Source organism: Eretmochelys imbricata, chromosome 6 (genome assembly GCF_965152235.1).
Source record: "Eretmochelys imbricata isolate rEreImb1 chromosome 6, rEreImb1.hap1, whole genome shotgun sequence".
NCBI classification, from domain to species: Eukaryota; Metazoa; Chordata; order Testudines; family Cheloniidae; genus Eretmochelys; species Eretmochelys imbricata.
The window spans coordinates 12,878,402-12,893,511 of NC_135577.1; the positions used below are offsets into that span (position 1 = coordinate 12,878,402).

The following is a 15,110-nucleotide window of genomic DNA, read 5'->3' on the forward strand; positions in this document are numbered from 1 at the left end:
TCTGGACCTCCTGGGTTTTGCCCACAGATCCCCCTACTCAGCACTGAGGAGGCCTGATCCTTCCAAAGGTATGGCATGTAATGTTAGGTCTCAGCAGGTGTCCCTTATGGGATTGGTGATGGGATAAAGCACCAGGGTGACTGGGGGCCAGGACTACAGCTGTACGGAGATGACGATGTCGCCCGCATGAGGGGAGCTTGGGGATCTGTTGCTCTCTAGGGGCTGGTTCACATGGATGTTAATGAGAGTGCTACAGCCACTCCCTAGAGATGGTTAGTCCTTTTCGTTCAGAATCGCCTGGTTTTCGCTCTGAAGATCATGGAGTTTAAATCTCAGTGTGGGCCCAAGCAGGAGCAGTTAAAATTGCAAGCCAGAGATTGACATACAGGGCAAGGGGGTGCGGAGCAGTGGGACAGAAGACCAGACTAGCAGCATGTGTGTAGGTCAGAGTTAAGAGTTCAAGCAGAGCTGTGGGGGAGGCGTGTTTGGCAGCTGTTAGCATCAGGCTCAGGGGCCCGTTCTCCATTCCCCAGTCACAGGAGCAGTTTCTCTACACACCTTGCTTGCCCTGCCGCAAAGATAAAGCATCTTTGAGTGAGTTTTACATTCCTCCCCCGATGCCCCCCCGCCCCAGTGTTCACAACACAACAGGGAAGTAGGGAAGAAGCAGAGACGGAGTTACCAACTCTCATCATGTTATTGTGAGTGATGCAATACTTTGTGCTTTTCTTAAAGCTCCAGCTCCTGGAGTCAGGTGAACATACCAGAACATCAGCTTTCCTTTTAAAAAACGGGTTTCAAGCCTCATCTTTTTGTTTTATGTTTGTATGGTGCCTGGCCCAATGGGGTCCTGCTCCATGACCGGAGCTCTTAAGCGCTGCAGGAATACAAATACATAATAACTGTAGAGACAGAGAAGCTTCAAAGCATGACCTCCGCAGATTCAAAAGCCAGAAAAGCATTTTAAAATAGCCACAAATTTGTTATTTTTAAAATCTCATGATTTTTAAGGGAAGCTCAGGAGTTTGGGGGGACTCATGATTTTTGAGCGCTCAGGGTTGGCGATATTCTCAGTAGTGAGAAGGGCAGAAAGAGTGAGGGAGATGAGACGGGGAGCCCCAACCCCAAAGAGCCAAAAATCAAGAGATTGCTACAAAAATCTCGAGATTTTTCACACAAAAAAATACACTTGAGGGGTTTTTTCATAGGTTCATGGATTTTCAGGCCAGAAGGGACCCTTAGATCAACCAATCTGACCTCCAGCAGAGCACGCACCAGAGAATGTCACCCTGTTTCCTCTGCATGGAGCCCGATAACTTGTGTCTGAGTAAAGCGTCTTCCAGACAGGCCGCCTGTGGGCTGGTCTACACTAGAAAGTTAGGTTGACCCAGGTGTGTCCCTCAGGGCTGTGAAAAATTCACCCTCCTGAGAGACGTAGTTAATCCAACCTCTCTCCTAGGGTAGATGCCATGAGCTCACTGGAAGAACTCTGCCATCGTCCTACCTCTCGGAGCGGTGGATTTACGACAGCGTTGCTGCAGTATGTGTCAGCACTACAGGGCAGCACTGCAGCTGTGTAGACATAGCCTGATTGAGACTCCATCACTTCCAGTGGTCGTCTGTTCCAAGGGTTAGTCACCCTTCAAAGTGTGTGCCTTACGTCTACCTTAGATTTGGCCATGGACGATGGGTGAACCACAGGCTTGGGGAGGCTAGCCCCTGGCCCGGCCCACCCTTCAGCCTGAGGCCCCACCCCAAAGCCCAGAATCCCTCCCTCCCACGGCTACCAGCCCCCCCTTCCAATCCCGGGTTGCCCAAGCACCACCAGCCCCAAAGCGCCAGGGCACACACACACACCCAGAGCACCAGACAGGCTGCCCCATCAGCCCCGCAGCACTGGGTGGGTGGGCTGCTCCCCAGCACCAGACCACTGGGTGGGCGTCGGGCAGCCCTCCCTTTCCCCCCAGCCCTGGAGAACTGGGTGGTGCGGCCCTAGCCCCAGCCCCAGCCCAGCAGGCTTCCCGGAAGAGGAGCAGGCTGCTTGCCTGGGCTGGGGCCAACTACCAGCAGCAGAAGGAGGGGGCCTTGGGCGGAGCATGGGCAGGGCCACGCGGGGCTCTTTGCGGAGGTACAGCCTCCCCAGGCTATTGTACGCATCGTCCATGGATTTGTCTGGCTCCAACTTCCAACTGCTGGATCTTGTTCTACCCTTCTCCACTCGATTAAAGAGCCCTTTAATAGCCAGTCTTTTCGCCCTATGAATGTACTTGGGCACTGTACTTGAGCTACTTCTTGATCTCCTTTTCGATAACCTAAACTGACTGAGCACTGAGAGTCTCTTGCTAGCCGGCCCTTCTTCCAGCCGGCAAATTGCATTTGTGACTCTTCTCTGTATCCACTCTAGTTTTTCAATAACCTAATCCCACAGAACAAGAAAGAAAAAGGCCTCATTCAATACCATGGCCACCTACACACTGACTCGACCTTGTGCCTGCCCGCCCACTTCGAATCATAGAATATCAGGCTTGGAAGGGACCTCAAGAGGTCATCTAGTCCAACCCCCTGCTCAGAGCAGGACCAATCCCCAACTAAATCATCCGATCCCAGAAGGATACACTGACTAGACCCCTCGATTCCAGACAACTTGGCCTTCTGATTTTTGGGGCACTTGGGGTGTGCTTGAGCCCTGTTTTTATGCTTTTCTCTGCAACTGTGAGGGCAAGAAACTTACTTTTCTTTTGAATGCACACTGAGGTTCTCAGCTAGTTCCTTGTTTCCAGGAGATGGGGTTTGAAATAAAACATCAGTTACCATGGGACTTACAATAAAATCCTGAGAGCTGGCAACACTGAAAAGGTAGCGTAACAGGAGGCTTCAATGGGAGGGGGGTCTTAGGGCTGAAGGGTTCGATGGTTATGTTTCCCTTTCACCCTGAGCTTTGCACTTTTCACCCGGCCCCTCCCCAGCACCAGGCAGCTCCCCAGGTGCTGCCTCTCTGCTCATCTGATTCACACCCCGCCCCCTCCCCACCACTCACTCACCCTACAAAGCCCGGGTCCCACAGCCTCCCCCCTTACGAGAAGTGGCTGCTAGACAGGGCTTCTTTCTTAGCATCTTCAGCCATGGGGTTGGGCTGTAGGTATTTTGTGGGCTTAGTGCTGCTCTGCTCCCTAAGGCTAGCCCTTGGGCAGGGGGACTTCCACAGGATCAGTTTCTCTGTCTTGCAACATGAGTATGACTGTGGAGACTATGGGATGCAGCTGCTGGTCTTTCCCAGCCAGGGCCACACCGTCCGCTTCAAAGTTGTGGGTAAGTAGCTGCCTGGCTGCTTCATAAGAAAGCTAAGAAGCCTCCTGCTCGTCTGCCCTCTTAGACATACAGGAGGGTTTTATGGGCCTCCTGTGGAAACCTCTTACTTCTACAGTATGTAATGAGAGCTTTAGGAAGGGAACAAGAAGGTCCTACTCTAGTGCTTTTTGGTGGCCTGGCTGTTACCCTCAAATCTTGAGTACCCTGGTCTCCTGAAGTGAGAGTCTGTGGCTTCCTGTCCCCTGGAGAAAAGACTGGAGATAGCCCTAACTGTTGAATCCAGGTAGGAAAGTCTTTCCTCGCAACAGCCTGCTGACCGTGACCCACAAAATAGCAGAGGGTAAAGAGGGAACCCTGCTGGGGGGAGACTGTAAAAGGACATACCAAAATGTGGCTGGGTATCCCAAGCTCTGGTATAACTCGGCCCTTTGAGCTCCAGATGCCTGGATCCTGCGCCCTCTGTGGGCGATCACCTCCCTGTTGTCATGCCCAAGGATGGGATGGGATGGCCTGGCCTGGCCTGGCTCGGCCACTCTCAGCCCTCCTTGTTAGGGGGCTTATTCCTTCACCCACTTACTTCCCTGGTCCTTCTCGCATGAACAGAGAGCAACAATACCCGAAGTCCAAAGACGCAAACAATTCGAAGTTTATTGGGGGGAACTTCCAGCAAGCATGATTCCTGTTTCCTTCCTTAGTGTCCTCCTTCCCAGCTCTGACACCACAGAGCCTTACACCTGTGTCCCTGTTCCCATTCCTGCCCATAGCCAAACATGATTCCAATTTCCGCACCCCTGTTCCCATCCCCTCCCACCCACGCCCACTCACTTCCTTATTGACTACAGATTATATAGTAAAACTTGAGTTCTGCTTAGCTATACCTTAACCAATCATTTTCCTGAAACGTAACTAACCAATCCTAACATATTGGTACATGATTAAGGTGGTGGGATATAATTGGGCACATAATGAGTTTACACCCAGCAAAATTAATTATACAGCAGACAGAAACAATCACAGAATCAGACAGAGATTATACAGACAAACAATAGCAAAGTGGGAACTATAAATGACAAAACAATACAGAAGTGAGGATTTCACATCCCAGCTATTGATAAGTGAGTTCTTGCCAGGCAGGATGCTATCAAACTAAGTTTACTTTTACATTTGCTAGGCACTTCCCTTTCTCTGGAGGTGATAGGAATACAATCCTGTCCTGATAGTGCCTAACAGCCCAATAGCACCTTATTTCAATGTGACTAGTTTGGAATGTGAGGATGTGACCGGTCGCCTCCCAGCTTATGGCTGCCTCTGTTGCTTAGCCAAAGGCCTTAGCCTAAGAACAGGGCCTCAGACTGTCACAGTAAGAGAAGGCCCTTACACCAGCAGACAGTGATTTTGATTCTTTCTCTTATACCTCTAGAACTAGCCAAGTGATAAGAATACACCTAAATTCTGAGAGAATAGGCCTTTACAGACAGGCCTGAATATCTATATCCTAACACTCCTGGCTCTAGGTCAGACTTGGTAAATGATGGCCGTCCTGTATCTTTGGAGCTGCTTCCCACCATGCTAAACTCCACTAAACTGAAGGATGTGACAAACCACAGTCGCTGTTCCAAACATGGCTACTTGGCTAAGCTTCATCAAGGGCTTTAACTCTTCCTTACCCACGACCTGTATGACTCTCTCCACAGATGAGTTTGGGACACCCTTCGAAGTTACCAACTGCTCCATTTGTCTCCATTGGGTCACATCTGGCGAGCAAGGAGCGATGATCTTCTCAGCTGGCTACAATGGCTGTCATGTGCAGAAGAAGGTGAGGGGGGTTGGCACGCCTCACCCCAGTGTACCTGAGCAACAACAGAAGCTGGAGATGGGTCCATACCTGCAGTCACAGCAGCCTGTGCAGCTGGGGGGCGCTGAGCTTAGCGCCTACAGAGAGTCTGTTAGGCCACAATACTGACTGATTGGTGTCTCTTTATTGCAGGATGGGCGTAACCACCTGCAAGTCCGAGTGGAGGAACTGCTGAGCGCCAGGGCCGTCGCTGCCACCTATGATGTGAACATGACCTGCCCCAAGCCCACTGAACGTGACTTAACCCCAGAGGAGACCATGCGCTACGTGCCCCAGCCGCAGCCGGGCCTGGTGCGCCCGGTGCCCCAGCCGCAGCCGGGCCTGGTGCGCCCGGTGCCCCAGCCGCAGCCGGGCCTGGTGCGCCCGGTGCCCCAGCCGCAGCCGGGCCTGGTGCGCCCGGTGCCCCAGCCGCAGCCGGGCCTGGTGCGCCCGGTGCCCCAGCCGCAGCCGGGCCTGGTGCGCCCGGTGCCCCAGCCGCAGCCGGGCCTGGTGCGCCCGGTGCCCCAGCCGCAGCCGGGCCTGGTGCGCCCGGTGCCCCAGCCGCAGCCGGGCCTGGTGCGCCCGGTGCCCCAGCCGCAGCCGGGCCTGGTGCGCCCGGTGCCCCAGCCGCAGCCGGGCCTGGTGCGCCCGGTGCCCCAGCCGCAGCCGGGCCTGGTGCGCCCGGTGCCCCAGCCGCAGCCGGGCCTGGTGCGCCCGGTGCCCCAGCCGCAGCCGGGCCTGGTGCGCCCGGTGCCCCAGCCGCAGCCGGGCCTGGTGCGCCCGGTGCCCCAGCCGCAGCCGGGCCTGGTGCGCCCGGTGCCCCAGCCGCAGCCGGGCCTGGTGCGCCCGGTGCCCCAGCCGCAGCCGGGCCTGGTGCGCCCGGTGCCCCAAATATATCCTCCACCAAGCAACATAGGTGTGTGGGGGTGTCTGTGACCTCTAACTGGTTTGAGTGCATGTGGGTCCCCTCTAATGGAAGGTTTCATGGTCCACTTCTGACTCCTGTGGTGGTCTTCAGAGGAGCTGAACCTTGTCTCTTGCTTGTGGCTGCCATGTTAGAGCTGGTGTTGACAGTGTTGTAAGCCATAATCAAAAATGAGATTTGTTTAGAAATCATGCTATTAGCCACCCCTTCCCCTTCAAATAAACTGGGGGTGGGTGGGGTATTTGCCTTCTGGTTTTTCAAAGCTTTGGAAGCAAGTGCCTTCCCCCTAAAGTCTGTGAGCTTCTTTGGTGCAAAATCCAGTCACACATGCACCAATGTGTCCTTGCCATTGGCTGCTCAGAGGGGCTTCCCCTGTTCCTCCAGTATCCCAGGGTTTGGGATCTGATGTTGTATCCCTTCATATCTCACCCCCACATCTGCTTGCAATCTGTCTCCCTCCCCCCGCCCATGTGTCTCACACAGGCTCTTCGTCCCTCACTCTCCTAGAGTCCTGTCTAGCCCTCCCCCTAAACCAGAGTGGCATCCACTTTGCCTGTAGGTACAGCTTCAGTCTCATGAAAGAAATTCGCAGCCATGTTTATGATGGACACTTTCCTCTGATCGGCTATGGGGAAATGGTGGCCAACCTGCTAGCTTCTGCCCCATCATCCGTAAAGGGAGATGGTGACTTCAATAAAGGAAAAATTCATAGAGCAGGCGTCTGCTCACTATTTCATGAGATGGCTAGAGAAACCCACCCCAGAACTGCTAACTGATAAATTAGAGTAGACCACGCTGCTGGCTGTGTTGAGGGGGCTGTAGGGTGTGGATGGGGGCTCTCCTCTGACACAGCAGCAGATCAGGAGCCTGAATTTCCAAGTGACATGTTAAGCCTGCTGTCAGAGAAGGGCAACATGCTACATCTGGAGGACAGGGGTGGGGATCTGAGCACAATGCTGTCTGAGGTGGTATGTGGTTTGAGGTTATGGTGTGGGGGGCAAGGTGAGCTGGGATGGAGGACCACTGTGGGAGCTCTTGCAGCCCTTTGGGGAAGGGGAGGAGGGTTGGACTGGTGCTGAGGTCAGCCACTTGTCCAGAGGTCACTACAGATCTTAAAAAGTCTCTGGGGAAGGGTCTCTTGTGACCTCTTTAGAGGCTCTCTAGCTCTCCTTAATCCACACCCTGCTGTTCTAGGGGCGCATCTCACAGAGGAGCAGTGCCGTGTGGTGGCTGGGAAGATGCCCTGTGCGGATGCCCCAGGCCAAGCTGCTTGCTTCCAGGCTGGCTGCTGTTATGATGAGACTGACCTCACCACTCCCTGCTACTATGGCAACACAGGTAGGAGACCTGCCCTCATGTCAGCTTATGGAGCCTTTTGTCATCTCTGTCCTGGGAAGCTTGGTGACACACCGTACGTCTCAGATGAGTTTGGTCACCACCTACTAGCATGGTGAACTAGACTTGGATGCAATGTCTTTGTAACTCTCACCCTAGGCTGCAGCTGGCATCAGTTGTGTGCAAAGGGATTCCTTCCTACATCACGGTCTCTCCTCAGTTGCCCAATGCCTGGCAGATCTTGAGAGCCAACACCAAATGTGTGGTGGCAGAGGAAGAACCATCAGACGGTACAGGCTGGTGCTCCATCATCAGATCGATGGATAACTCTGCCGGCTTGTGTCTCGTTCCTGCACAACATGAGCTGCAATCATGCTGTCTCAGACAAACCCACTTACCCCCATGGGGCTTCATTTGATAGCTTCCAAAGCCAGAAGGGACCATTGTGATCATTAGTCTGATTTCCTGTATAACACAAGCTATAGGATTTCCCTGAAATAATTCCTCCAGCAGATCTCTTAGCAGACATCCAGTCTTGCCTTATCAGTGATGGAGAATCCACCATGACCCTGGACAAACCATTCCAAGAGTTAACTACCCTCGCTCTCAGATCTACACCTTATTTAAATACTTAGACTGTAATCAAGTCACCCCTTAACCTTCTCTCTGTCTAAAGAGACAGAATTTGGTCACTACAAGGCCTGTTTTCTAATATTTCTCATGGCTCTTCTCCAATCTATCATCCTGAGTGTGGCATGGAACTCTTGCCCAATTCCTCTACCAGGAACATCTATACTTAATCCTGCTCCTTTGTGTTGCAGTCACTGTTCAGTGCCTCCTGGATGGTCACTTTGTTCTGGTGGTCTCCAGGGACATGTCCGATCACCCCATCATCCTGGAGAGTGTCCGGCTAGCCTATGCCCAGGCAGGGTGTGACCCCATCAGGATGACTGAGGCTTTTGTGATCTTCCGCTTCCCCCTCATGCAGTGCGGCACCACAGTCCAGGTGAGGGGACACCCACGGGAAGCCAGGGTGAGTGCTCTGCTCAGGGGCTTGGGGGACTAACCTGCCCCATGTCTCCACTCTTCCAGGTGATCCATGACAAACTGATCTATGAGAACCAGCTGATCTCTGGCATCGACATCCGGACTGGGCCGGACGGCTCCATCACCCGGGACAGCACCTTCATGTAAGTTGGCCTGCTCTATTGACTAGCAAGGAAGTGATGGTGAGCAGGCTTCAGCCCTTCCACAGTGGAAGCGTGAGGCCAGATCCTTTCCCCTGGCAAAGATCTGATCCATCAATTTTCAGCAGCCTCTCCTGACCACCAAAGGACTTAGGGGATGTTCTACAGGTATGGATTCCCTGCAGTCACAGGCTGCCCCACACTCAGAAAAGGGGATATGCACCTGATCCCTAATGAGGCAAAATATTGCTTTGTGAAGGGAAGGACACTCTGTGCAGCTGACTGTCCAAGAGTCAAGGTTTTACGTTGTCTGATCAAATGCCAACATTGGTCAGCCTCACCTCAGTCCCTGGAAAAATCCTGCAGCAGGTTGTCAAGGAATCCATTCTGAAGCACTCGGAGGAGAGGAAGGTGATCAGGACCAGCCAAAATGGATTCACCAAGGGCAAGTCATGCCTGACCAACCTGATTGCTTTCTATGATGAGAACTGGCTCTGTGCATGTGGGGAAAGCGGTGGACATGATATACCTTGACTGTAACAAACTTTGTTACAGACTCCCACAGTGTTCTTGACAGCAAGTTAAAGAAGTAGGGGCTGGATGAATGAATTAAAGGTGGATCGAAAGCTGGCTAGATCATCAAGGTCAACGGGTAGCAATCAACAGCTCTGTCTAGTTGGCAGCTGGTATCAAGCGGCATGCCCCAGGCGTCTGTCCTGGGGTTGGTTTTGTTCATTATCATTAGTGATCTGGATGATGGGATGGCTTGCTGAGGGTGTAAGTTAATGGATAACACTAAGTTGGGGGGAGAGATCTAGAAAAATTGAAAATTGGGCTAAAAGAAATCTGAGCTTCAATAAGGACAAGTGCAGAGTCCTGCACTTAGGAGGGAAGAATCCCATTCACTGGTACAGGCTGGGGACCGACTGGCTAAGCAGCAGTTCTACAGACAAGGGCCTGGGGATTACAGTGTACGAGAAGCTGGCTACGAATGAATAGTGGGCCCTTGTTGCCAAGAAAGCTACTGGTATATTGGGGTGCATTAGTAGGAGCATTGCCAGCAGATGGAGGGAAGTGATGATTCCCCTCTATCCAGCAGTGGTGAAGCCCATCTGGAGTACTGTGTCCAGTTTTGGGCCCTCACCAACAGAAAGGATGTGGAAAAATTTGGAGATAGCCCAGCAGAGGGCAACAAAAATGATTAGGGGGCTGGGGCACATAATTTATGAGGAGAGGCTGAGGGACCTGGGCTTATTTAGCCTGCAGAAGAGACAAGTGAGGGGGGATTTGATAGCAGCCTTCCCCTACCTGAAGGGGTTCCAAGGAGGATGGAGCTTGGCTGTTCTCGGTGACGGCAGATGACTGAACAAGGAGCAATGGTCTCAAGCTGCAGTGGGGGAGGTCTAGGATGGCTATTGGGGACGGGACTATCCCTCTAGGAGGGTGGTGAAGCACTAGAATGGGTTACCTAGGGAAGTGGCAGAATCTCCATCCTTAGAGGTTCTGAATACCTGGCTTGACCAAGCCCTGGCTGGGATGATTTAGTTGGGGTTGGTCCTGCTTTGAGCAGCGGGTTGGACTAGCTGACCACCTGAGGGCTCTTCCAATCCTAATCTTATGATTGTAAATGCCACTTGCTGTGCGATCTCCAATGGCAAGTAGGCACAGCCAGCCTGACCCGAGAAGGGCTCCATGGGGCCACCCTGAGGGACTAATAACTCCCTACAGGGTTGGTAGAAAGAAAGCTTGGATAACAGTTGGTGGCAAACTTGATGTAAGGACTGTTGCCCCCTTACTAACATTGGGGTTAGTAACATTGGGGTGTACTGGTTGGCTAGCTCCCAGTACTAAAAGGGGAAGGATCTATGGGAAATCAGGACCCTGAGAGTGACAGTCCCCAGGAACAATGCAGAGAGGCCAATGCTCCAGGTCAGCCTGAATGACAGGGTGGGTAGGCTAATCAGAGTCAGGAGGCCAGGGAGGTCCTGTCCTCCGTGTGAGCTGGATTTGCCTGGGTCACACAGTCAGGTCATGTGTTTCCTTTAACCTTTCCCATGTTTCCTTCTTTCTAAAATTGTTGATTAAATAACTTGCCTTTGCTTTACCTTGTATGTAATGGTCATGGGTCAGAAGTGCCCAGTGCAGAGAGAGTACCCCGGAGTGGGGACACCCTAGCCCCTGTCCTAGGTGACCACAGCAGGGTTGGGGGTCGAGCCCCCGCCCCCCAGAATCCTGGGCCTAGCCTTGTTGGGGTTACGAGGACTCTGCCAGACAGGAGAGTGGAGGGGAGCCCTGAAGGGCAGGGAGGCCACTGGATAAAGGAAGTGGGAGCGAGGACTCGGATCCTTTCGCTAGCCCACTTCACCAGGGTAGTGCAGAAGCCAGGAAAGTTCCCCACAGGAGCAGGACTATTCCCCTGCGTACATTGAGAATGCTGCCAAAAGAGATGTGAGGACAAGTAAGCAGGTGCTTCTAGCTTGTCTGAGAAGGCCCCATGTGGCCGTGCTCAGATACTCCTGCTGACTCCCTGAGTTGGAGGGAAGAACATCTGAGTTGCTAAAAGGGTTGATCCGCTAGCATCCTTGGATGTCTCCCATCCAAGTACTGATAGGGCCTGATCCTGCTTGTCTCAAGCACTAATAAGGTCACTGCCAGAAACCACATGGCCTCAATCTGAAGTCACAGAGCATCAGCCCCTGTCTCCTCCCTCTGCTCTCTCCTGTGCAGCCTCCATGCTCGCTGCATCTACAATGCCAGTGACTTTCTGCCAGTCCAGGTCGAGGTCTTCTTGCCCCCCACACCTGCTCCAGTCACCCAGGCAGGACCCCTCCAGCTTGAGCTGCGCATCGCCACAGGTAGGTGACCCCTCACTCCAGCACGGAGATCCCATCCCCCTGAAGGACCACAGGTGTCTCAGCTCTGCTCTCCTCCTACCCTCTCCCCCACAGACCCGAGCTATAGATCCTATCTCACAGAGAGAGACTACCCTGTGGTGAAGGTGCTCAGGGACCCTGTCTACATGGAGGTTCGCATCCTGCACAGAACAGACCCGTCCCTGGTTCTGGTTCTGCACCAGTGCTGGGCCACCCCAAGCGCCAACCCCCTGCAGCAGCCGCAGTGGCCCATCCTGGTGGACGGGTGAGTGGCTGGGATGGAGGGGGAGCATGGCTTGGGGAGGAGGAAGGCGGTTTCCTTAGTCCACCCTTCTCTCATGTCTTGCTCCCAGGTGCCCGTTCCTGGGAGACAACTACAGAACCCAGCTTGTGCCCGTGGGCCCGGCCTCATCTGAGCTGCCCTTCCCGACTCACCACCAGCGCTTCGTCCTCTCCACTTTTGCCTTTGTGGACTCCGCCTCCCAGGTGGCACTTGAGGGAGAGGTGAGAAGGGGCCCACATATAAAGCGGGTGAGGAGGGGGAAGTCGGAGTGCAGGGGCAGGAGCTCCTATCTGAGTCAGGTCCTGACCTCCTCAGCCTCTGCTGAGGCACTGCACATGCAGAACCAAACTGATAGCTGTGGATCTGCTTCCTGCCTCCTACCAGCACTGGCCAGTCGCTCACTAACTCCATTCTCACTTGTGTGGATTTTAGGTGTACATTTACTGTAGCGCCTCAGCTTGCTACCCCTCCCGGCTGGAGCCCTGCAGGACCATGTGCCCATCAGGAGCTGCTACAAGTAAGTCGGAGTGGTCTGAAATCCATGTGGGTTTCTACAAGCTCCCATCCCAAATACCAGAGGACTCATAGTGAACAGAGATTTGCCCACCTCTGATATAGCAGGACAGGCAGAATACCACCCTCAGGACCATCCTGCCCAGCTCCTGAGTTCCCGGCCGGGGAGGCAAGCCCCCAGCCCCTCCTGTGCTGTCCCTCTCCCTCGCAGCCTCAGCACGCCTCCAGCACTCTCCTCCGGTAGGAGCTGTGAGCTCCCACTGCTCTGAGCAGCATCATAAGGGGGTTGGGATTGGAAAAGGGGCAGAGGGTGCCAGGGGGCAGTCAGGACAGGGGCTGGTTGGATTGGGCAGAGGTTCGGGGGGGCAGTCGGGGGGCATTGGATAGTCATTGGAGTCCAGCAGGGGCTGTCAGGGAGCAGGGGGTTGGATAGGGGTGTGGTCCCAGGGGGCCGTTAGGAGACAAGGAGTTGGGGGGCAGAGGGGGTTTCTGAGGTGGGCAGGAATTGGGAGGGAGCCAGGCTCTTTGGGGAGGCACAGCCTTCCCTACCTGGCCCTCCATATAGTTTTACAGTGCTAATGTGGCCCTCAGGCCAAAAAGTTTGCCCAGCCCTGTGCTATACACTGAGTGCAAGGTGTTCAGCCCAGCTCGTTATGTACCTCTACCATGTCCTGTAGCGCGAGCTAGGGTATGATGGGCTAACACGAAGAGGTAAATGGCCTAATCGCCTACAACTGCCCTATGTAGGAGACAATACTAGAAATTGCCTCTGGAGAGTGGAGCGTCTGCTGCTCCTGATGAAATGGCCTTTCTTCCCAACTTCTCCCACACTTCAAATAAGCAATTCAGGAAGATCTAATACCTGGTACCACAACCTGTCAGGAGGCCTGTAAGGGCTCATGGTTGAGTCCATGGTGACGCTGCATTTCATCACGATGGGCCCTCTGGTTGTGAGTGCGCTGGACAGACAGCTCCCTAACTCTCCATTCCATCTGCCAGGAGGCCGCCGGTTCCTGGATATCAACAATGGGACAGGAGAGCCCCAGGACCTGGTGAGTTCTCCTGGCCCTGTGATCTTCCAGGAGAGCCCTGAGCCGTGGAGAGAGCACGTCTATGAGAACAAGGGTGAGGTTTCTGTTAAACCCTAGTAGGACAACTGGCATCTTGCACAGTAACCTGGAATACAGCAAGTCAGTGCTGTCTAGGGGGTTCTAATATAAATGTTCATGGGGGGAGGGGGGCTACATGCAGAAGTCACTCCTTGATGATCCATATGTAAGCTAATGCTGGCTGACACCATACCTGTGAGTGCTTCCTATGAGTGGGCCAATATTGGGTTATATCCTTATCCTATGGACATTCATAGGATGTCTCAAAAACCAGCAAACTTGGGGGAGGCGGGGGGGACACTATGGCACCTCAGTGGTGACTTGTATGCCCTGAGCCTCTGTGGCACTCAATGCACTGGGGCTAGCATTACCTCTGCCCTCTATTGGATGGCTATCAATGGGATGGTGGTGCTGGCTCACAGTCTAAAAAGTGAGTTGACAATTCAAGTATCTTTCTGATGAAGGCTGGCCTAAGCGGTAGGGGGAGCACCACTGGGGCAGGGAAGTCTAGGTGTCATCTCCACACTTTAGACCCTACAGAAATCTGGATTGTCTTAACCTCCCCTCCTCCTCCTCCTCCAGACCCTGTCTCCAGACTGGACCTGACCCTGGTGCTTCTGGCCATGCTTTCATTGGTGGTTGTGGCTTCTCTCGTTACTGTGACACTACTCCATAGGAGAAGCAGCTGGATGACAAGGTCCCAAATCTTCCATGGCAGATGACTGTAAAATAAGGGAGAGGAGCAGAAATAAAATCTGTGGAGTGCACTAATGTCTTGTGGTAGCGTGTGTCCCTCTGGGGGAGGGAACAGCAGTTGTTGAGGCCAGGGGTCTACTACTGGCCTTGTAGCTCTTCCCCATTCAGCAGCAGAACAGACCTCTCTGCAGGGATAGACACCAGAATAGGATGTGGCATAGAGGACAGGAAGAAGACTGCAAGCTAGCACTAGACAAGGTAAATCAAATGGCTTTCTCTCGTCTCCTGGGGTCCTATCTGGGGGGAGGGGAAGCCACTCAGCCGAACTAGAGACTTTTTGATTAACTTTACTGTGAATAGCTGGATTCTAACTCCACTGGGCACACAATAAGAACTACTGGTGCTTGCCAGTCTCACATGAAGTCCATGTGAGCCAGCTGGGGGACAAGCCTAAGTCTGGTAACTAGAAACCCTTGTGTCTTCTGTGGGGGCTGTGGCCAGCCCCTAGCTTACAGGAGGTGGAGAAGATTTCCCCATTGTGTTAGTGACTGGGAAACCTGATGCTTCAAGACCTTAAGCATCCTGCCTGACAGCTGGGATCTGCCCCATAACTGGTGTATCCTGCTTCTTGACCCTTAAGCTATATCTATGGGGCACTCCAAAGCGTGGCTGTAGTGTGCACACACAGACCCAAGTGAGCTAGCTTTCATCAAGCTAGGTGAAATAACGGTAGTGGAAGCATGGCCTATACAAGACTAGCTGGGACTCTGGGTCGTACTCCAGTGGGTAGCCTGTGCTGCTGTTGCTCTACTGCTTGATCTGGCTAGGCCAAAGCTACCTCGGCTACATCTACGCACTCACCTCTGTCTACACAGCAATCTACCCTTCTCCATTTGCATTAGTTTCCTTCTATCTCGCCTGGGGAAACTACAGCCCTCCAGCTCCTCTCCAAATCCCCTTCCAACAGCTAAAATCCTCTCTCCCACTGCTCCTACCATGTCAACACCCTCCACCTACTGTAGAACCCACAGGGACTGTCACGCTAA

The 15,110-nt window shown here is 53.5% G+C and overlaps 1 protein-coding gene across 1 annotated transcript; it reads left to right on the plus strand.

The window, feature by feature from the left end:
* The first annotated feature begins 2,096 nt into the window (after positions 1 to 2,096).
* Positions 2,097 to 14,090, plus strand: LOC144266433 (zona pellucida sperm-binding protein 1-like). The gene is made up of 14 exons (XM_077819888.1): positions 2,097 to 2,128; positions 3,065 to 3,309; positions 5,004 to 5,125; positions 5,297 to 5,431; positions 5,579 to 6,059; positions 7,263 to 7,406; positions 8,225 to 8,409; positions 8,496 to 8,593; positions 11,318 to 11,445; positions 11,539 to 11,728; positions 11,817 to 11,967; positions 12,179 to 12,263; positions 13,259 to 13,384; positions 13,951 to 14,090. The coding sequence occupies exons 1-14, from the start codon at positions 2,097 to 2,099 to the stop codon at positions 14,088 to 14,090; spliced, it is 2,262 nt and encodes a 753-aa protein (XP_077676014.1).
* Positions 14,091 to 15,110: the final 1,020 nt, after the last annotated feature.